The 22,040-nt window shown below is 44.3% G+C and overlaps 1 protein-coding gene across 1 annotated transcript in view; it reads right to left on the reverse strand.

The window, feature by feature from the left end:
* Positions 1–3,783: 3,783 nt before the first annotated feature.
* Positions 3,784–22,040, reverse strand: part of TENT4A (terminal nucleotidyltransferase 4A) — a 143,405-nt gene continuing 125,148 nt past the window's right edge. The window contains exon 13 of the mRNA XM_073332401.2: positions 3,784–4,650. Coding sequence (XP_073188502.1) covers positions 4,558–4,650 — 93 coding nt within the window. The 3' untranslated portion in view covers positions 3,784–4,557. The remainder of the gene's footprint in view (positions 4,651–22,040) is intronic.

Raw genomic sequence — 22,040 nt, forward strand, 5'->3', positions numbered from 1 at the left:
GCACCTTAGAGACTAAATTGGTAACTAACGTAACTGTCCTTTATAATGTAAACAAGGAACAACATTCTCCCTAGTCAAGATCATAGGCAAAGATATTGAATGAACAAAAGTCAAATAAAACAAGGACAGGCCTTTTAGATTGAAAATCAGGTATTCTGTACATTTCTTTCTATGCATGATAAAGAATGTATAAAATGTAAAGAAGAACATTCTCCCTGATTATCTAGAAATTTTGATTTCACTGTAAACATTCCACTTTTAGGGACTGAAATTCTCCCCATAAAGCACATTACCCTCCTATTCTCAACCTCATTGATGAACCAAAATAACTTTACAGTCATTAAGGCCCATATGTTTTGTTCCCATGTTACTAACTGGAAATTGTTTTCGAATGAATGGAGATAGGACAAAGCAAATAACCACAATAATCAGAAACTTTGAAAAGGAAAAACATGGTATCTATGTCAAATAGTGAAAACAGTGTTACCTGCCAACATTTGGAAAATCTAAGGATATTTATTTTATTTGCTATTAAATATATAAAATCTTCACAACTGGCATATTTACAAAACCGGGATAGCCTTTAAATCCCAACAGAATACTTCAAACTAGGGTCATGTTGCAGGAGACTATAGTCTGAAAATGGTAAATATTCACTTTTAAAAGAGAAAACAATGAGGAGTCCTTGTGGCACCTTAGAGACTAACCGATTTATTTGGGCATAAGCTTTCGTGGCTATAACCCACTTCATCAGATGCATGGAGTGAAAAATACAGTAGGCAAGTATAAATATATAGCACATGAAAAGATGGGAGTTGATTTACCAAGTAGGGGATCAGTGCTAACAAAGCCAATTCAATCAGGAAGGATGTGGCCCATTCCCAACAGTTGACAGGAAGGTGTGAGTATCAACAGAGGGAAAATTACTTTTTGTAGTGACCCAGCCACTCCCAGTCTCTATTCAGGCCTAATTTGATGGTGTCAAGTTTGCAAATTAATTCCAGTTCTGCAGTTTCTCATTGAAGTCTGTTTTAAAAAAAAAAATTGTTGAAGAACGGCCACTTTTAAGTCTGTTATTGAGTATCCAGGGAGATTGAAGGGCTCTCCTCCTGGTTTTTGAACATTACAATTCTTTATGTCGGATTTGTGTCCATTTATTCTTTTGTGTAGAGACTGTCCAGTTTGGCCAATGTACATGGCAAAGGGGCATTGCTGGCACATAATGGCATATATCACATTGGTAAATGTGCAGGTGAACAAGTCCCTGATGGTGTGGCTGATGTGGTTAGATCCTATGATGGTGTCCCTTGAATAGATATGTGGACAGAGTTGGCAACGGGGTTTGTTGGAGGGATTGGTTCCTGGGTTAGTGTATCTGTTGTGTGGTGTGTAGTTGGTGGTGAGTATTTGCTTCAGGTTGGGGGGCTGTCTGTAAGCGAGGACTGGCCTGTCTCCCAAGGTCTATGAGAGTGAGGGATCATCCTCCAAGATAAGTTGTAGATCCTTGATGATGCGCTGGAGAGGTTTCAGTTGGGGGCTGAAGGTGATGGCTAGTGGTGTTCTGTTACTTTCTTTGCTGGGCCTGTCCTGTAGCAGGTGACTTCTTTAAAAAGAGATTCTTCCTTATTAGTAAATACGGTGTATGCCAGGAAAGACATTAAATTGTGACCAGAGAAATAGTAATACTTTGTATTGCCTACTTTCAAGGTTCCTTCCCCACTCTGAACTCTAGGATACAGATGTGGGGACACGCATGAAAGACCCCGTAAGCTTATTTCTACCAGCTTAGGTTAAAACTTCCCCAAGGCACAAAGTCTTTGCCCTTGGATTAGGAAAAACACTGCCACCACCAAGTGTTTTAGACAAAGAACAGGGAAAGGACCACTTCCTATTTCCCCAAAATATCCCCCCAAACCCTTACACCTCCTTTCCTGAGGAGGCTTGAGAATAAATAAGATGAGCACAGACCAGCTTTGGATTTTTAACACCCAAAAAACCCAATCAGATTCTTAAAAATCAGAAATTTATTAGAAGAACAAAAAAAAAAGATAAAGGAACAACTCGGTAAGATCAGAATGGAAGATAATCTTACAGGCAGTCAGATTCAAAACATAGAGAATCCCTCTAGGCAAAACCTTAAGTTACAAAAAGACACAAAAACAGGAATACACATTTCCTCCAGCACAGAGAATTTCACAAGCCAAAACAAAGAAAAACCTAATGCATTTTCTAGTTAGATTACTTACTAACTTTACAGGAGTTGGAGGGTTTGCATTCTTGATCTGTTCCCGGCAAAGGTATCACACAGACAGACAGACAAAAGCCTTTTCCCCCCCTCCAGATTTGAAAGTATCTTGTCCCCTCATTGGTCATTTTGGGTCAGGTGCCAGCGAGGTTACCTTAGTTTCTTAACCCTTTACAGGTGAAAGGATTTTGCCTCTGGCCAGGAGGGATTTTATAGCACTGTATACAGAAAGGTGGTTACCCTTCCCTTTATATTTATGACACCTACTGCGTGTTTACAAAACTTTAATTGATCCTCACATCGTGGTGATAAAGTATTAACTAACTGATTGACAGATCACTATCCGAAGACACAGAGGGCGCAACTAGCTCCCAGTCACACAACATGGTAGCAGAGTCATAAATGCAGGAATCCTGATCCCAGCCCCATGTTCCATCCGCCAGGCCATATACCTGCTCAGGATGTGCCTGAATCTTCAAGCTTTGTAAAGGTGAGAAAAGCACAAGATGCTGTAGGTAATGCTGATGGGAAAGCTGAAGGAGAAAGGTGCAAAACAATTCCTGAGTGAATAAACCAGTTTGTCCCTTTCCATTTCTCTTCCCCCGTTAGAATGCTGCATTCCTGACTTGGCTTCTGTGTCACCCTGTGACCAGGGGTATGAGAAGATGCATTGTGAATTCTGGAGAACAGACCCTTGGGTGTCATTCCAGTTACTGAATCATTTAAAAAGGTGCTGTGCAAAACAGGATTGTTCTGAAAAGAGTGTGATTCCCACAGATGCTGTATGGTAAGTGCTCTCCTTTTTCCTCAAGCACAGATGCTAAAGAGAACAGGATCAAATGCAAGAAACTGTCCCAACTGCAATCAGCTCAGTTAACTTTAAATAAATATAAAAATATATCTTCTGTCTAGCAGGCTGAGGCATCCAAAGAGAGCTTGTTGTGCTGACACTGCGGTGTGCCCAATTGAATAAAAAAGCAGGTGCATTGTTTAATGACAAGTCCTAAAACTCTCTGGGTGAAAACCTGGACCCATTAAAGTCAATAGGAGTTTTGCCATTCTGTAATGCCGGGATTTTACCCTCTGTCTTTACCCTTGACCTTCCAGTTCCAAAAACCACAACAGTTGAAGAAATTAAGATACAAGCTGTGATCTCCATTCTCTGCTCCTCACTGAATCCCACCTTCTAGCCCTAGTTTCATTCCCAGGTTCCAGAAATACAACTAATTATTATGAAAAAAATAACACCACCAGCTTCTCCCAGTGCATCCTCCATGTAACTACCGCTTACTAGTTTGAGCTTGTGGCAATAGCAGAACCAGACAGCAGCAATCAGAAGGCAAGTGCCAGACCAAATCTAAAATAATCTCCAATTAGTAGGTACATATAAATATATATCTCCAGAGAGAAGTAGGGGTTAAAATATAGGTACACCAGATTACAGAAATTTGAAGGCAGGACAAATTTCAGATTAAAAAAATGGATCTCCCAACAATGGAGATGGGTCAAGATCCAGTGAGTTAAATAGATTTTGCTACCAAAAAGAAATTAGCCAAATTCAGGAGATTATAACCCATATTTTGTATAGATGGCAAATTGCTGGGCTAATCTAAATTGAACCATTGAGGTGGAGGAAATAGCTGCTGGGGAGTGAGGGGATGTGCAGGTGGCAACTGGACTGACCTGCTGGAAGCTGTTTGGTAGGGTAGCTTTTCACTTTCGTATATCTTTCTCAAATTACTTTGTCTAATTTGTATTATTGTATTGATTTCATTATAAAAATATTGTACCATAAACAGGCAGACACTAAAAAATTATAGCACACCTTATAGACATAAAGCAAAAGGCTTGCTGCTATGTTGTGTTAATCCATATGTTTTATTGGGAGGAACAGTTGACATATGGCCTGGAGAAGAGTTGAAAGCAGGATCAGACTTGGGAACTTCCATTAAGATCTGGGATGTTGCTTTGGATAAGGAGTAACAGATGGTGAGCAGAATGGATGCCCCCTCTACTCCAGGGTAGTAAACTCCAACCTCTGGAATTGAGAGGCAGGAAATGCAAGAGTGAAGCAGCATTCTGCTCTCATGCCAATAAATAAAAAAAAACCCCCAATATAAAGTTTCTATATGCTTTCGGAATGAGTGTCCTCCGACTTACACCAGTGTAAACCAGATATCACTTCACTAAAGTCAACAGAGTTACATCAGCATAAAACTGGTGCAAGTGAGATCAGATACAGTATATTTATCTTTTGGCTCTTTTCTGCTACAGTAATAAAGAAAAACAGTAAGTTTGTTTCAATCAGGAAATTAAGAGTTACAGAAGGGTGGCAGAGAACAATGCAGGTAAAGGGTTAATTCCAAAAAATTCCACATAGAAGCAGCTGGAAGGCATCCTGATTTCTGAAAGACAAAAAGAAAGAGAAGCTTATGGACAGTTCTGCCTCTTATGGACAAAAAGGAACAAACCTAGTTGAGTTTCAAAGTGTTCCATGAATTGCCCACTAAATTATATTTGTATTTTCATTTTGTGTTTCTTCCTGTAACACATTCCTCCGGATTACATTTTGATACTCAGCATTTATATAGTGCTTGAATCATAGAATCATAGAATATCAGGGTTGGAAGGGACCCCAGAAGGTCATCTAGTCCAACCCCCTGCTCAAAGCAGGACCAATTCCCAGTTAAATCATCCCAGCCAGGGCTTTGTCAAGCCTGACCTTAAAAACCTCTAAGGAAGGAGATTCTACCACCTCCCTAGGTAACGCATTCCAGTGTTTCACCACCCTCTTAATGAAAAAGTTTTTCCTAATATCCAATCTAAACCTCCCCCACAATGATCTTGACATTCTTGCCAGCAAGTTAAAGAAGTATGGATTGGATGAATGGATTATAAGGTGGATAGAAAGCTGGCTAGATCATCAGGCTCAATGGGTAGTGATCAATGTCTAGTTGGTAGCTGATATCAAGCAGAGTGCCCCAGGGGTCAGTCTTGGGGCTGGTTTTGTTCTACATCTTTATTAATGATCTGCATGATGGAATGAATTGCACCCTCAGCAAGTTTGCAGATGACACTAAGCTGGAGGGAGAGGCAGATACGCTGGAGGGTAGGGATAGGGTCCAGAGTGACCTAAACAAATTGGAGGATTGGGCCAAAAGAAATCTGATGAGGTTCAACAAGGACAAGTGCAGAGTCCTGCACTTAGGAAGGAAGAATCCCATGCACTGCTACAGGCTGGGGACCAACTGACTAAGCAGCAGTTCTTCAGAAAAGGACCTGGGGATTACGGTGAACGAGAAGCTGGATATGAGTCAGTAGTGTGCCCTTGTTGCTAAGAAGGCTAATGGTATATTGGGCTTCATTAGTAGGAGCATTGCCAGCAGATCAAGGGAAGTGATTATTCCGCTCTACTCGGCACTGGTGAGGCATTGTGTCCAGTTTTGGCCCCCCCACTACAGAAGGGATGTGGACAAATTGGGGAGATTCCAGAGGAGGACAATGAAAATGATTAGGGGGCTGGGGCACATGACTCATGAGGAGAGGCTGAGGGAACTGGGGTTATTTAGTCTGCAGAAGAGAAGAGTGAGGGGAGATTTGATAGCAGCCTTCAACTCCCTGAAGGGGGGTTCCAAAGAGGATGGAGCTCAGCTGTTCTCAGTGGTGCCAAATGACAGAACAAGAAGCAATAGTCTCAAGTTGCAGTGGGGGAGGTCTAGGTTGGATATTAGGAAACACTATTTCACTAGGAGGGTGGTGAAGCACTGGAATGGGTTACCTAGGGAGTTGGTGGAATCTCCATCCTTAGCAGTTTTTAAGGCTCAGCTTGACAGCGCCCTGGCTGGGATGATTTAGTTGGTGTTGGTCCTGCGTTGAGCAGGGGATTGGACTAGATGACCTCCTGAGGTCTCTTCCAACCCTAATTTTCTATGATTCAAGGAGTTCAGTGCACTTTACTAAAGGTGGGAAGGTATCGTTATCCTAATTTTATAGACAGTAAAAAGAAAAGGAGTACTTGTGGCACCTTAGAGACTAACCAATTTATTTGAGCATAAGCTTTTGTGAGCTACAGCTCACTTCATCAGATGCATTCGATGAAGTGAGCTGTAGCTCACGAAAGCTTATGCTCAAATAAATTGGTTAGTCTCTAAGGTGCCACAAGTACTCCTTTTCTTTTTGCAAATACAGACTAACACGGCTGTTACTCTGAAACCTGTCATTATTTATAGACAGCGTTAGCTACATGTACATGATCATATCATGATTTATTGCCTGTAGTAGGACTAGAACTCTGCCCTTCTGATGTCTATATCAGTACTTTTTAGCAACTGGCCTACATCCTCCAGTCTCAAAAAACTTCTCCACAGCGTCTATAGTTTAGTGGCAAGAGTGGCAAGTTGAACTACAAGCCCAAACTACAAATAAAGATTGTAACTATGAAAAGTAGGTCAATAACTTTTTTTAAAAAAACCTAGGAGTAATATTAAACATCTTACGTTCTTGGAACAAAAATGTTACAGATCATTTGCTGGATCCAAATGATAAACACTTATTGAAAGGAAGTTTGGGATAAATGAGCACCCTGTGGTCACTGCGCCCTTTGGGAACTGCAGCCAATGGGAGCTGTGGGGGCTGTGCCTGAGGACGGGGCAGCGCGCAGAGCCGCCTGTCCACATCTCCACATAGGAGCCACGGGGGGACATGCCACTACTTCTGGGAGCTGATTGAGGTAAGCGCCACCCAGAGCCTGCACCCTGGACCCTGTCCCGTGCCCCAGCCCTGATCCCCGTCCCACCCTCTGAACCCCTGGGTCCCAACCTGGAGTCCCCTCCTGCATCCCAAACCCCTCATCCCTGGCCCAACCCCAGAGTCCACACCCCCATGCAGAGCCCTCACCTCCCCGGTGCCCCAACCCTCTGCCCCATCCCGGAGCCCCCTCCCACCCTCGAGCACCCCCCCTGCACCCCAAACCTCTCATCCCCATCCCCACCCCCAGACAGAGCCCTCACTCCCCTGTACCTCAACACGCTGCCCCAGCCCAGAGCCTCCTCCTGTACCCCAAATCCCTCATGCCCAGACAGAGCCCTTACTCCCCGGGACCCCAGCCCCCTGCCTCAGCCTGGAGCCCCCTTCTGCACCCCAAACCTCTCATCCCTGGCTCCACCCCAGAGCCCACAACCCCAGACAGAGCCCTCACCCCCTTTCACAATCCAACCCACTGCCTCAGCCCAGAGTCCCCTGAACTCCTCCTGAACTCACCCTGACCCCACCCCACGGCCCCAACTGGAGCCCGCACCCCCTCCAGCACCCAAACCCCCTGAGCCAGCCAGGTAAAAATGAGTGAGTGAGAGGGAGCGTGAGCAACAGCGGGAGTGGGGGATGGAATGAGGAGGAAGGAATGAGTGGGGGGGCGGGGCCTTCGAGAAGGAGTGAGGCAGGGCCTCAGAGGAGGGGCAGGTCAAGGGGCGGATCAAGGGTGTTTGGTTTTGTGCTAGTAGAAAGCTGGCAACCTTACTTGGGAACACTGCTCTAAGGTTATCTAGTTATCAAAAACAAAACTGGACATTTCTGGACAACCACCATGCATCAGAATGAGCATCTAACCTTTGGGGTGTTTATCTGCATGGAACCTTTTGAGGTTCATCCATCCTGTTCTCTCTCTTGTGAAAGGGAAGAAATAGTACTTGCTTACAGGGAATATAAAGGACATTCTTAATTGAGGCTTCCACATATAGCCTTAAGCTCCTAAGTGACTTACACATCCTAGCAAATCTCCCTGTGTCCTGGCCTGGACTGAGTGAAAGGATTGACTGCTGTCTACATGATAGCTTCCTACATTTTCCATTGATTCATGATAGGCCACCATTCCCCCCTTTAAAACACCAGTCCTGCCCATTCTTATTCTAGACTCTCAGTGGATAGATATATGCTAATTATTGCTATTTATGTTACAGTAGTACCTGGAGGCCCAAACCAGAGGTCAGAGTCCCATTGTGTACTTTACCTTTGTATTTATCCTGTAGAACATTAATATTTTAATAGTGAATTTAATAGAGCGGGATCATGCAAAATTGTTAGTATGTGGTTGCAAAAGCAGCGGACCCTAATGGTTGAGAGGCATTAAGGGCTGTTTTCAAGAGAGTCCTTTACATTCCAGTGTTAGTGTATTATAATATTTTCTGCTGACAACATTCTCAAGTTTGGACAAAACAGCTATTTCTCATTAGCTAGCAAAGCTGTCAGTATCACACAGCACTTTTCACAAGGGTAACAAAAATAATCTTCACTGGATGCTAACATAATTATGAATCTGAGCACCTGAGCTGAATTTATGTAGTTAATCGTCTCAGGGACGCGCAAGAAGGAAGCAATATTTTGGTATCTGTAACTATAAAATGTTATGATTATCAGCATATTATGAATCAAAGGTAAGGCTTCACAGATGCCCCCTCAAAACGAAAACAATTGCTTCAGTCACTTCGCCATTAGAGTGGTTACTGTAAATAAAATGTTCTCTACATATTCAAACATCAATTTAAGTTATAAAATGAAAGTACTTTGAAAGCTATCCCCTGCCTCAGAAAAGAATATTCAACATGCTTCACATGACCAAAATGAATAGAAATGGGCATTTAGTATTTATTGTGTGGTAGGGATTAAACTCTGATGCAAGAGTGCCCCCTATCTACAGCAAGACAGCTCAGCAAGAGTAGAATTTCCTCTAGCAAATGATGTAGAAACGCTTTTAAGCCGGTGCAGAGATAACTAAAAACAAACCAAGTAACAAGCCACTCCAACTCAGGCAAATTAAAAATATTGCAATTAACAAAATTATTGTTATGTGCAATGTTCCATTTTTTAAATGCTGATTTTGTATGTAGAGGGGAAAGTTCCTTTGCAAATCCAACAATTGCCTAAATGGAGACTAAGCAGCAAAAGTAATTGTAAACTGTAAAAGTAGATTTCAGTCATCCCATCGTTACTCATAGATATTAAGGTCAGAAGGGACCATTATGAACATCTAGTCTGACCTCCTGCATAATGCAGGCCACAGATTCTCACCCACCCACTCCTGCAATAAACCTCTCACCTATGTCTGAGCTATTGAAGTCCTCAAATCATGGTTTAAAGACTTCAAGGTGCAGAGAATCCTCCAGCAAGTGACCTGTGCCCCATGCTACAGAGGAAGGCAACCTTCCTCCCCCCCCGAGGGCCTCTTCCAGTCTGTCCTGGAGGAAAATTCCTTCCAGACCCCAAATATGGTGATCAGCTGAACCCTGAGCATGTGGGCAAGATTCATCAGCCAGATACCCAGGAAAGAATTCTCTGTAGTAACTCAGATCCCACCCCATCTAACATCCTACTTACTAACATCCTAACATCCATCTTACTATAAGACTGTGGCATATTGTGCACTGACTATTGTAAACACAACATAATCAGAACATCCAGTAAAGCCCTTTTCCTTAATAAAAACTACTTGAGACATATTAAATTAAAAGGGTTAAAGATATTTGAGATGTCACAATATTATGATGCACTTAGAATTGAGGTGAGATTTATATTTTAAGCATCCATTTACAGGAATTTACACTGTATTATAACTTTCCTAAAATTATTATTTTGGGGTAAAATTTCTCAGCGTTGTTTTTAGACTAGAAGTTAAAGGTTTGTTTGGGATTTTGTTTCTGAAGGTGATGTTTTTAGTGATTATTTAATTGTGAGCAAATGTGTGCCTCAAAAGTTTATGTAAAATGAATTTCACTGTTCTGGAGTTATCCAACAGTGATAAACCAAACCTTACAACTGAAGAATCCAGTAAAGCCCTTTTCTTTAATAAAACATACATGAAGCATATTAAACACTGGAAGCTCATGTTCAGGTGATTATCCTCGATGACTCCCAAATCTTTTTCAGAGTCACTGCTTCCCAAGACAGAGTCTCCCAACCTGAAAATATCATAGAATCATAGAAGATTAGAGTTCATAGAATCATAGAATATCAGGGTTGGAAGGGACCTCAGAAGGTCATCTAGTCCAACCCCCTGCTCAAAGCAGGACCAATTCCCAGTTAAATCATCCCAGCCAGGGCTTTGTCAAGCCTGACCTTAAAAACCTCTAAGGAAGGAGATTCTACCACCTCCCTAGGTAATGCATTCCAGTGTTTCACCACCCTCTTAGTGAAAAAGTTTTTCCTAATATCCAATCTAAACCTTCCCCACTGCAACTTGAGACCATTACTCCTCGTTCTGTCATCTGCTACCATTGAGAACAGTCTAGAGCCATCCTCTTTGGAACCCCCTTTCAGGTAGTTGAAAGCAGCTATCAAATCCCCCCTCATTCTTCTCTTTTGCAGGCTAAACAATCCCAGCTCCCTCAGCCTCTCCTCATAACTCATGTGTTCCAGTCCCCTAATCATTTTTGTTGCCCTTCGCTGGACTCTCTCCAATTTATCCACATCCTTCTTGAAGTGTGGGGCCCAAAACTGGACACAGTACTCCAGATGAGGCCTCACCAATGTCGAACAGAGGGGAACGATCACGTCCCTCGATCTGCTCGCTATGCCCCTACTTATACATCCCAAAATGCCATTGGCCTTCTTGGCAACAAGGGCACACTGCTGGCTCATATCCAGCTTCTCGTCCACTGTCACCCCTAGGTCTTTTTCCGCAGAACTGCTGCCTAGCCATTCGGTCCCTAGTCTGTAGCTGTGCATTGGGTTCTTCCGTCCTAAGTGCAGGACCCTGCACTTATCCTTATTAAACCTCATCAGATTTCTTTTGGCCCAATCCTCCAATTTGTCTAGGTCTTTCTGTATCCTATCCCTCCCCTCCAGCGTATCTACCACTCCTCCCAGTTTAGTATCATCCGCAAATTTGCTGAGAGTGCAATCCACACCATCCTCCAGATCATTTATGAAGATATTGAACAAAACCGGCCCCAGGACCGACCCTTGGGGTACTCCACTTGATACCGGCTGCCAACTAGATATGGAGCCATTGATCACTACCCGTTGAGCCCGACAATCTAGCCAGCTTTCTACCCACCTTGTAGTGCATTCATCCAGCCCATACTTCCTTAACTTGCTGACAAGAATACTGTGGGAGACCGTGTCAAAAGCTTTGCTAAAGTCAAGAAACAATACATCCACTGCTTTTCCTTCATCCACAGAACCAGTAATCTCATCATAGAAGGCAATTAAATTAGTCAGGCATGACCTTCCCTTGGTGAATCCATGCTGGCTGTTCCTGATCACTTTCCTCTCATGCAAGTGCTTCAGGATTGATTCTTTGAGGACCTGCTCCATGATTTTTCCAGGGACTGAAGTGAGGCTGACTGGCCTGTAGTTCCCAGGATCCTCCTTCTTCCCTTTTTTAAAGATTGGCACTACATTAGCCTTTTTCCAGTCATCCGGGACTTCCCCGGTTCCCCACGAGTTTTCAAAGATAATGGCCAATGGCTCTGCAATCACAGCCGCCAATTCCTTCAGCACTCTCGGATGCAATTCGTCTGGCCCCATGGACTTGTGCACGTCCAGCTTTTCTAAATAGTCCCTAACCACCTCTATCTCCACAGAGGTCTGGCCATCTCTTCCCCATTTTGTGATGCCCAGCGCAGCAGTCTGGGAGCTGACCTTGTTAGTGAAAACAGAGGCAAAAAAAGCATTGAGTACATTAGCTTTTTCCACATCCTCTGTCACTAGGTTGCCTCCCTCATTCAGTAAGGGGCCCACACATTCCTTGGCTTTCTTCTTGTTGCCAACATACCTGAAGAAACCCTTCTTGTTACTCTTGACATCTCTGGCTAGCTGCAGCTCCAGGTGCGATTTGGCCCTCCTGATAACATTCCTACATGCCCGAGCAATATTTTTATACTCTTCCCTGGTCATATGTCCAACCTTCCACTTCTTGTAAGCTTCTTTTTTATGTTTAAGATCCGCTAGGATTTCACCGTTAAGCCAAGCTGGTCGCCTGCCATATTTACTATTCTTTCGACTCATCGGGATGGTTTGTCCCTGTAACCTCAACAGGGATTCCTTGAAATACAGCCAGCTCTCCTGGACTCCTTTCCCCTTCAAGTTAGTCCCCCAGGGGATCCTGGCTATCCGTTCCCTGAGGGAGTCGAAGTCTGCTTTCCTGAAGTCCAGGGTCCGTATCCTGCTGCTTACCTTTCTTCCCTGCGTCAGGATCCTGAACTCAACCAACTCATGGTCACTGCCTCCCAGATTCCCATCCACTTTTGCGCAGTAGGGCACGCTGCACATCAGAGAAACTTTGAAAGCCAGTTTCATGACTGGCCAGGGTACGGTGTGAGAGTTGTGTTTGTTTCTCTTAAAGTTACCCGCCCCCTATATATATATGAAAGGAAATAAAGTCACAATTGTCACAAAAAACGTTCTTTATTATTTGTTGCACAAAAGATTGAGAAAAATCAGAAGCTAGATGGTGGAGGAGGGGTATTGTGTTAGGGGGTGGAGGAGGAGGGAAGGACAAGTCCAGAAACCAAATCAAAATTTAGGATATGTCAGCTTTCTGCTGCTTGTGCAATCCTCTGGGGTTGACTGTGTGCGTCCCCATAGCCTCTCCCCCCCACCTCACCCCACCCCCGTGTTCTTGGGCATCTGGGTGAGGAAGCTGTGGAACTTGGGAAGGAGGGAGGTTGTTCATAACTCTGAAATGTCAGAATGCTGAACAAAATGTTACAGTTGTTCTTTCAAAAGTTTACAATTGAACATTGACTTAATACAGCTTTGAAACTTTACCATGCAGAAGAAAAATGCTGCTTTTCCTTTAGTTTATAGTAGTTTATGTTTAACACAGTATTGTACTGTATTTGCTTTTTTTTTTTAGAGCTGTTGTGCCATTAAAAAAGGTAATATCGTGATTAATCGTACTGTTAAACAATAATAGAATAATATATATTTAAATATTTATGGATGTTTCTACGTTTTCAAATATATTGATTTCAATTACAAAAGAGAATACAAAGTGTATAGTGCTCACTTTATATTTATTTTTGATTAGAAGTATTTGCCCTGTGGGAAAAAAAAAAGAAATGGTATTTTTCAAGTCACCTAATACAAGTACCGTAGTGCACTCTCTTTATCATGAAAGTTGAACTTACAGCTGTAGAATTATGTTTAAAAAAAAAAGGTTTCAGAGTAACAGCCGTGTTAGTCTGTATTCGCAAAAAGAAAAGGAGTACTTGTGGCACCTTAGAGACTAACCAATTTATTTGAGCATGAGCTTTCGTGAGCTACAGCTCACTTCATCGGATGCATACCGTGGAAACTGCAGCAGACTTTATATATACACAGAGAATATGAAACAATACCTCCTCCCACCCCACCGTCCTGCTGGTAATAGCTTATCTAAAGTGATCATCAGGTTGGGCCATTTCCAGCACAAATCCAGGTTTTCTCACCCTCCACCCCCCCACACAAATTCACTCTCCTGCTGGTGATAGCCCATCCAAAGTGACAACTCTTTACACAATGTGCATGATAATCAAGTTGGGCTATTTCCTGCACAAATCCAGGTTTTCTCACATCCCTCCCACCCCCATACACACACAAAATCACTCTCCTGCTAGAGTGAGTTTGTGTGTGTATGGGGGTGGGGGGGATGTGAGAAAACCTGGATTTGTGCAGGAAATAGCCCAACTTGATTATCATGCACATTGTGTAAAGAGTTGTCACTTTGGATGGACTATCACCAGCAGGAGAGTGAATTTGTGTGGGGGGATGGAGGGTAAGAAAACCTGGATTTGTGCTGGAAATGGCCCAACCTGATGATCACTTTAGATAAGCTATTACCAGCAGGACGGTGGGGTGGGAGGAGGTATTGTTTCATATTCTCTGTGTATATATAAAGTCTGCTGCAGTTTCCACGGTATGCATCCGATGAAGTGAGCTGTAGCTCACGAAAGCTCATGCTCAGATAAATTGGTTAGTCTCTAAGGTGCCACAAGTACTCCTTTTCTTTTTGTTTAAAAAAAAAGACCTGCATTAAAAAATAAAACAATGTAAAATTTTAGAGCCTGCAAGTCCACTCAGTCCTACTTCTTGTCCAGTAAATTGCTCAGACAAAGAAGTTTGTTTACACTTGCAGGAGATAATGCTGCCCGCTTCTTGTTTACAACGTCATCTGAAAGTGAGAACAGGCATTCGCATTGCCAGCTACAGCAGATATTTACGTGCCAGATGCACTAAAGATTCATAAGTCCCTTCATGCTTCAACCACCATTCTAGGGGACATGTGTCCATGCTGATGACACATGTTCATTTTCATTCTCTGAGTCAGATGCCACCAGCAGAAGGTTGATTTTCTTTTACGGTGGTTCAGGTTCTGTAGTTTCCACATTGGAGTGTTACTCTTTTAAAACTTCTGAAAGCATGCTCTACACCTCATTCCTCTCAGATTTTGGATGGCACTTCAGATTCTTAAACCTTGGGTCGAGTGCTGTAGCTATCTTTAGAAACCTCACATTGGTACCTTCTTTGAGTTTGAGAAATCTGCGGTGAAAGTGTTCTTGAAATAAACAGCGTGTACTAAGTCATCATCTGAAACTGCTATAACATGAAATATATGGCAGAATGAGGGTAAAACAGAGCAGGGAACATACAATTCTCGCCCAAGAAGTTCAGTCACAAATGTAATTAATGCATTATTTTTTTAACAAATGCCATCAGCATGGAATCATGTCCTGTGGAAGGGTTGCCGAAGCATGAAGGCGCATACGAATGTTTAGCATATCTAGCATGGAAATACCTTGCAATGCTGGCTACAAAAGTGCCATGCAAATGCCTGTTCTCACTTTCTGGTGACATTGTAAATAAGAAGAGGGCAGCATTATCTCCTGTAAATGTAAACAAGCTTGTTTGTCTTAGTGATTGGCTGAACAATAAGTAGGACTGAGTGGACTTGTAGGCTCTGAAGTTTCATATTGTTTTGTTTTTGAGTGCAGCTACATAACAAAACAAAAAAATCTACATCTTCCAGTTCCACTTTCACAACAAATAAATTGCACTACAGTACTTGTATAAGGTGAATTAAACAAAAGAAATTATATTTTTCATCATTTTTATGGTGCAAATATTTGTAATAAAAATAACATACACTGATTTCAATTACAGCACAGGATACAATATATATGAAAATATAGAAAAACATCCAAAATATTTGATAAATTTCAATTGTTATTCTATTGTTTAACAGTGCGATTAAAACTGATCAATCACAATTAATTCTTTTAATTGCGATTAATTTTTTTGAGTTAATCGTGTGAGTTAACTGTGGTTAAATCAACAGCCCTACTTTTGGGTGTCCGGGGGTGAGGGGGGGAAGAGAGAGGGTCTCTGCTGCTGCCAGATTGCATATTTCTGGTTCCAGATGAGGTGTGTGGTTGACTGGTCAGTTTGTAACTCTGGTGTTCATAAATCTGAGGTTTTACTGTATTAAGACCACTAGCTGGGCCAGATCTAACTGTTATTTAAACTGTATATTATTAAGCAAAATGAGTTTATTCATTTACTTGAGGTTTTAAATCTCTCTTTGGAATATGGCTGAATTTGGTTATCATGTAAAGCAAAATGTATCATTACTGTATACTTTGTTAATTAATATAATAGCATCTTATCAGGAATGTGCACAAAACTCTATGGCTAGTCAAAAGACCATTCCACAATCTGGTATCTCTCAAAATAGGAGACTCCAAAGTCTAGATGGAATTATTTGTTACATTTCAGGATTATTTGAACCTGGGAAGTATATTTAGAACAGGAATAATATTAAAAATATATTTAAATTATAAAAATTATTTTGAGCATCTCTAAAGCCAGAATTCATGGCATTTGTTACCTATCAGCTCCGTTTTTGGGGAATCAGGGCACAGTACCCAGCCTGTGTGACTCACGAAAGACCTCTGCCACACACACACACACACACACACACACCCTCTGCTTGAACCAAATTCAATCAGAAGAAAGACTTACAAAAAGCAATGAAAAGGCAGTGGAAGACATACCTAAACCCCTCCAGACAAGGGTGTCAGGATTAAGGAAACTCCCCTAGCCTCATTTGCATCAAAGATGGGACAGGGAGACATCTCTATTAGCATACAGAATGGAGAACAGAGATTCCAAGGCAAGAACTGCAGTGAACAGTGGGACCAGGAAAGCAATGCATGATGGGTAATCTGCTCCAGGTGTTAATGAACTCACACCTACATTCACCCAGCTCAGTAGTTATCAGACCAATTCTAGTAATAAATCTTTTATTGGTATCCAAAATCCTGAAGCTACCTAAATGCATTGTGAGCTCCCTCAAAGGAACACCACCCATAGCCAGGAATTATCAGTTCCTATTGTCTAGCCTGAACAAAACAACTTTGGTATACTCCCTTGAGCCATCAGTTTACCCATAAACAAATCTAGTGTTCTCCCTTGATCCACTGTTCTTTCTCTACAAAAACCCCTACCCGTGCTCAAGTGCTCTGACACCTGGATCAAAAATCTGCATCAGTTCCATTAAGAAAGGAGTACTAATAAATTTGTTAGTCTCTAAGGTGCCACAAGTACTCCTTTTCTTTTTGCGAATACAGACTAACACGGCTGCTACTCTGAAACCTATCAGTTCCATTGGGACTTCATCTTCTCCTGACTGATTGTGCTGGGGGATCTGCCTGTCTCCAGTACTACGGACCCTCAGCTACCACCACCACCTGGGACCCCTGATCGATTCAAGCTTCGCGGAGTGGTGAGAACCCAGCTATCTCTCTCTAGGTATAGCATTCTGACCCTGACTTGTGTGATCAGTTTTAGTTTTCTAAAACTGACTTTTATAATCAAATTTAAGTTAGATTTAATATTATAACTTTTGTTTGTTGGGCTCCCCGGTATGGTTATTACCTGGCAATGAATAACTTTCATGGTTAAACTGGTAGCTTCTCTCTCTCTTCTCCCTCTCCCTCCTCCCCCCCCCCCCCCCCGTGTGGGTGTTTTTTGGCTTCCCTATTCACTCTGCAGCAACGTCCTCACACCTAAGCTAAAGATCCCTGCAGTACCCAAAAATCTTGTGGGATTTGCTCATCAAGTGGATTACTACCAGAACAATTGTAATGTGAAAGTGGGGAGAGGGATGTACTGAACCTGGGGCATATGAGGGTGGCAGCTTGGAGGTGCTGTTCGACCCAGCCTGCTGAGTTCAGGGACATAGAAGGGGTCAGTTTGGGAGTGCTGATTAACCCGCTCTTCTCAAACGCTCTCTGTTAATGTGTGTGTGTGTGTGTGTGTTCATCTGATTCTGGGGCTGGAAAAACCAGCCCTGGGGAACCTAGGTCCTGCACGATAGCTCCATTGGGAGGGAACTTGCAGCAGGGAGAAGTAGAGCTCTGTATGAGAACTCAAGTGACATAATCAGTACACTGATAGAAGTACAGAACTCCCCCCGAGAAGAGTAACCTTAAAAAATGAACATACCCCAAAGTAATGTGCAAATCTGGTAACACATTGTGGACTAGCTACTAAAAATAATATACAGTGTATAATATGCCTAACATTGCTAAACTGTTGAACCAAAAACAAGCAAAACTTAATAAACTAATCACAACAAATAATAAAAAGGTAAACGAAAATCAGGAAGATAAAGAAATTATTTGTGCTGCTTATAGGAGTTATATGTCAACTACCATAACCAGCTCTCTGGGGAAAAGGGGAAATTACTTAACTGTATAAGTGAGAAGCAGTTAGCTAAATGGTATTGTCCTCCTTATATAATAGAAACAGTGGTAAATTGGTAATGTGTTAAATTATGTAGACAGATCCCCTTTGGTGCCATTTGTAATATGTGGTCAGTGACACCACATCCTAAATCGAGGCACATGTTATTTATTCAAAACAATCATGCTCAATGTCCGGTTTCAGGTATACCAACATTGGATCCTGACACAATAATATTTGACAAATTAACACTGAGTAGACAGTAGCTATCTGAAAGGCAGCATCTGGCAAGGAACAATTGGACCTTCTTCAATTACTGGTGCATCATGCAGCAATGCAAATCTGAAAAACACTGCATGAGGCTTCTTGTGCCAGGAATGTTTCTGACATCACAACTCCACTGTGTAGCCACAATGGCTTAAACAAATACAATGGGACAGAGAAGCTAGCAGCTCCTGTCTCCTGATGAATGAAGTGTACTAGATGTAACAACCAGCAGTAAGGGTGGCCTATAATGTGGATGGACTGTACTAGTGCCATCATATGTCAGCAATGCCCCTCTGCCATGTACATTGGCCAAACTGGACAGTCCCTACACAAAATAATAAATGGACACAAATCAGACAAAGAATTGCAACATTCAAAAACCAGTAGGAGAACACTTCAATCTTCCTGGTCACTCAATAACAGACTTAAAAGTGGCCATTCTTCAACAAAAAAACTTCAAAAACAGACTTCAATGAAAAACTGCAGAATTGGAATTAATTTCCAAACTGAACACCATCAAATTAGGCCTGAATAAAAACTAGGAGTGGATGGGTCACTACAAAATGTAATTTTCCCTCTGCTGATACTCACACCTTCTTGTCAACTGTTGGAAATGGGAGACATCCACCTTCATTGCATTGGCCTTGTTAGCACTGACCCCTCACTTGGTAAGGCTACTCCCATCTTTTCATGTGCTGTCATATATATACTGCTTACTGTATTTTTCACTCCATGCATCTGATGAAGTGGGTTTAGCCTATGAAAGCTTATGCCCAAATACATTTGTTAGTCTCTAAGATGCCACAAGGACTCCTCCTTGTTTTTGCTGATACAGACTAACAAGGCAACCACTTTGAAACGTGTACTGGTGCAGTGACTGATTACAAGGAATTTATATATCATGGCCTCACCTGTAATGTCACTACTCCAAATTTCTGTTTTATTCCTCATGTACTTTGTGCTGTGGGGCATGCTATAATAATGCCTAGCCCAGTTTTTCAAAATGAATCTATTATCCAAAGAGAGCCTCAATACCAGCTGTGACAGGGTCAGGCCAGATGGCTACAGGAGAGTGATCTTATTGGGATCCAGGAAGTGGGTGGGCTTTGTGGTGGGGCTTTTCCTGTGGACCCCCCTGTTAGGCTTAGGGGGCGGGGGTGGAATCCTTTAGCCTAACAGGGGGGTCCACAGGACCTGGAAAACCAAATAATTACGGGGGACAACTAATGAACAACAGGGACAGGAGAGCGGTAAAGGGTCAAACAAAGGGAACCGGACAGGGACACCAAGCAGAGAACCCCGGACAGTGCCCACTGCTCCTCAAAGGCGTCAAGGGAGTCAGTGGACGCCTCCCAGAGGAACTCTGCCCGGAGGCGTGAACAGACCGAGGATCGGAAATAGGCCCCACAGTCACAGGAGACTCCATCGGCCAACCTCCTCACTCTGGTTTTATAGATGGCCACTTTCGCCAGAGCCAGGAGGAGGTTGACCAGGAGGTCCAGTGACTTAGTGGGGCCACGGACAGGGAATGCATAGATAAGGAGATGAGGGGAAAAGTACAACCAAAATCTTAACAAAATATTCGTGAGGAGCCGGAATAGGGGCTGCAGCCTGGCGCACTCCAGATAGACGTGCGCCAGGGTTTCCCTCATGCTGCAAAAGGGGCAGGTGTCTGGGATTGGGGTGAACCACGCCAAGTACACGCCCGTGCTCACGGCTCCGTGTAGGAGCTGCCAACTGATATCCTCGGTGGGCCTCGGGACCAGGGTGGAATATAGGCTGCCCACCGGGGAGGTCCTGTCACTTTGTGTCAGGGCAGGACGTGAGGGTGAGGACGTGAAGGGTGTGGAGCACGAGTCTGTATAGATGTTTCCTTGGTGAGGTCTGGAAACAGACTGGCTGCAGCTCGTTTAGCCAGCTCACGGTGAAGGGGCACGGGGGTCGGTCGGGTCCACGCGACAGGGGCCAATGAAAAGGTCAGGAGGGTCTGGGGTGGAGGGTGGGCGGGGTATGCCCTCCCTTAGGGACCGGTCGAGGTAAACCCAAGCAGCGGGCAGCAAAGCAGCCTTCACCTCCTGAAGTACGCAAAGGGGAGTTCAAGGTCTGGAGAGCCCCATACGCTGAGCAAGCATCAGGGGATCCAGCCAGTCTCCCCGGTCATAGTCCAGGAGGTCTCTGACTCTTGTCACTTCTGCCAGGACCAACCTCTGGTGCACCGAGGGGGACTCTGCCACCTGCACAAGGATCTGGGGGTTGTGTAGCAGGGGCTCCTCAAGGAGATCTGCCCCCTCGGTGGCAGCCATGGACCTGGTCATTGAAAACAGTTTCCAGGTCTGGAGGAGGTCCTGGTAGAAGACCGGCAGCCCAGAGAGGTCTCGCAGGAGATAAAGGAGCTGCTGGTCATATCTGAGCCCTCGGAAACGGCGCAGGAAGGCATGCGCCAGTACTCTCCACACCAGACTACCATAAAGGAGCCTCTGCAGGGCCTGGAAGCGGAAGACATGGACCTGAGTGTGCAGACACTTTAGGCCGTACCCTCTCTCCTCCAGTGGTAGATGGAGAACCCCTGCAGAGATCCAGTGCAGTCCTGACCAGAAGAACTCCAGAATCGATGTCCGGAGGTTGTCCAGGAAACCCGGGGCCGGGACCAGGGTGTTGAGCTGGGTACCAGAGCATGGACAGGACTAGTTGATTAAGCACCAGTGCCCTCCCTCAAAGGAATAGACACCGGAGTAGTCCTGTCCATCTCCAGAGCTGCTCTACCACCCTGCCCTCTAAACCATGCCAGTTCTCCGGTGGAGACGGATGCGTGGCAGAAAGGTAAACGCTGAGATAGAGCAGCAGACCCATGCTCCACCGGATGGCCTGAAGCGCGGGTGGGAGGGAGCTCGCCTGCCACCAGTCCCAGACCACCAAGCCAGAGCTCTTCACCCAGTTGACCCGGGCGGAGGAGGCTGCCGAGTAAATGGTTTGGCAAGCCTCCACCCACGCCAAGTCGCCCGGGTTCTGGACCACGAGAAGCACGTCATCAGCGTACGCCAACAGGACCAGCCGCAGCTCTGGCTCCCGCAGCGCCAACCCCGTCAACCTCCTATAGAAGAGAGAGGAAGGGCTCAATCGCCAGAGCGTACAGCTGGCCTGAGAGGGGGCACCCCTGCCATACTCCTCACCCGAAGCTGACTGGTTCAGTCAGGGTCCAGTTGAGCCTGACCAGACACTCTGCGGAGGCGTACAGCACCTGGAGAAAACCCACAAACTGGGGTCCAAAGCCAAACGCTCACAGAGTTCTCAGGAGATACCCATGACCTACCCTATCAAACACCTTCTCCTGATCCAGGGACAGGAGGGCGAATGACAGACTGTCCCTACACCCGAGTTCCAAGAGGTCCCAGACCAGATATAGGTTGTCAAAGATGCTGCGGCCTGGGATGGTGTAGGTCTGGTCTGGGTGGACCACGCCCGCCACCACGGACCCTAGCTGCAGTGAGATGGCTTTCGCTACGACCTTGTAGTCCGTGCTGAGGAGTGAGATGGGACGCCAATTTCGTAAATCGCGGAGGTCCCCCTTCTTTGGCAATAAGGTGAGCACAGCTAGCCTGCACAAAAGAGGGTGGACCCCGCTCTGCAAAGACTCGGCCCAGATGGTGACTAGGTCTGGGCCAAGGACGTCCCAGAACACGCGATAGATCTCCACGGTCAACCCGTCCATGCCCAGAGATTTATTGGTGGGCATGCGGCGAAAGGCTTCGGAGAACTCAGCCAGAGTGAGAGGCAGCTCTAGCCGGTCTCGGTCGCCCGTGCTGACAATCAG

Source organism: Lepidochelys kempii, chromosome 2, assembly GCF_965140285.1.
Source record: "Lepidochelys kempii isolate rLepKem1 chromosome 2, rLepKem1.hap1, whole genome shotgun sequence".
Classification (NCBI taxonomy): domain Eukaryota; kingdom Metazoa; phylum Chordata; order Testudines; family Cheloniidae; genus Lepidochelys; species Lepidochelys kempii.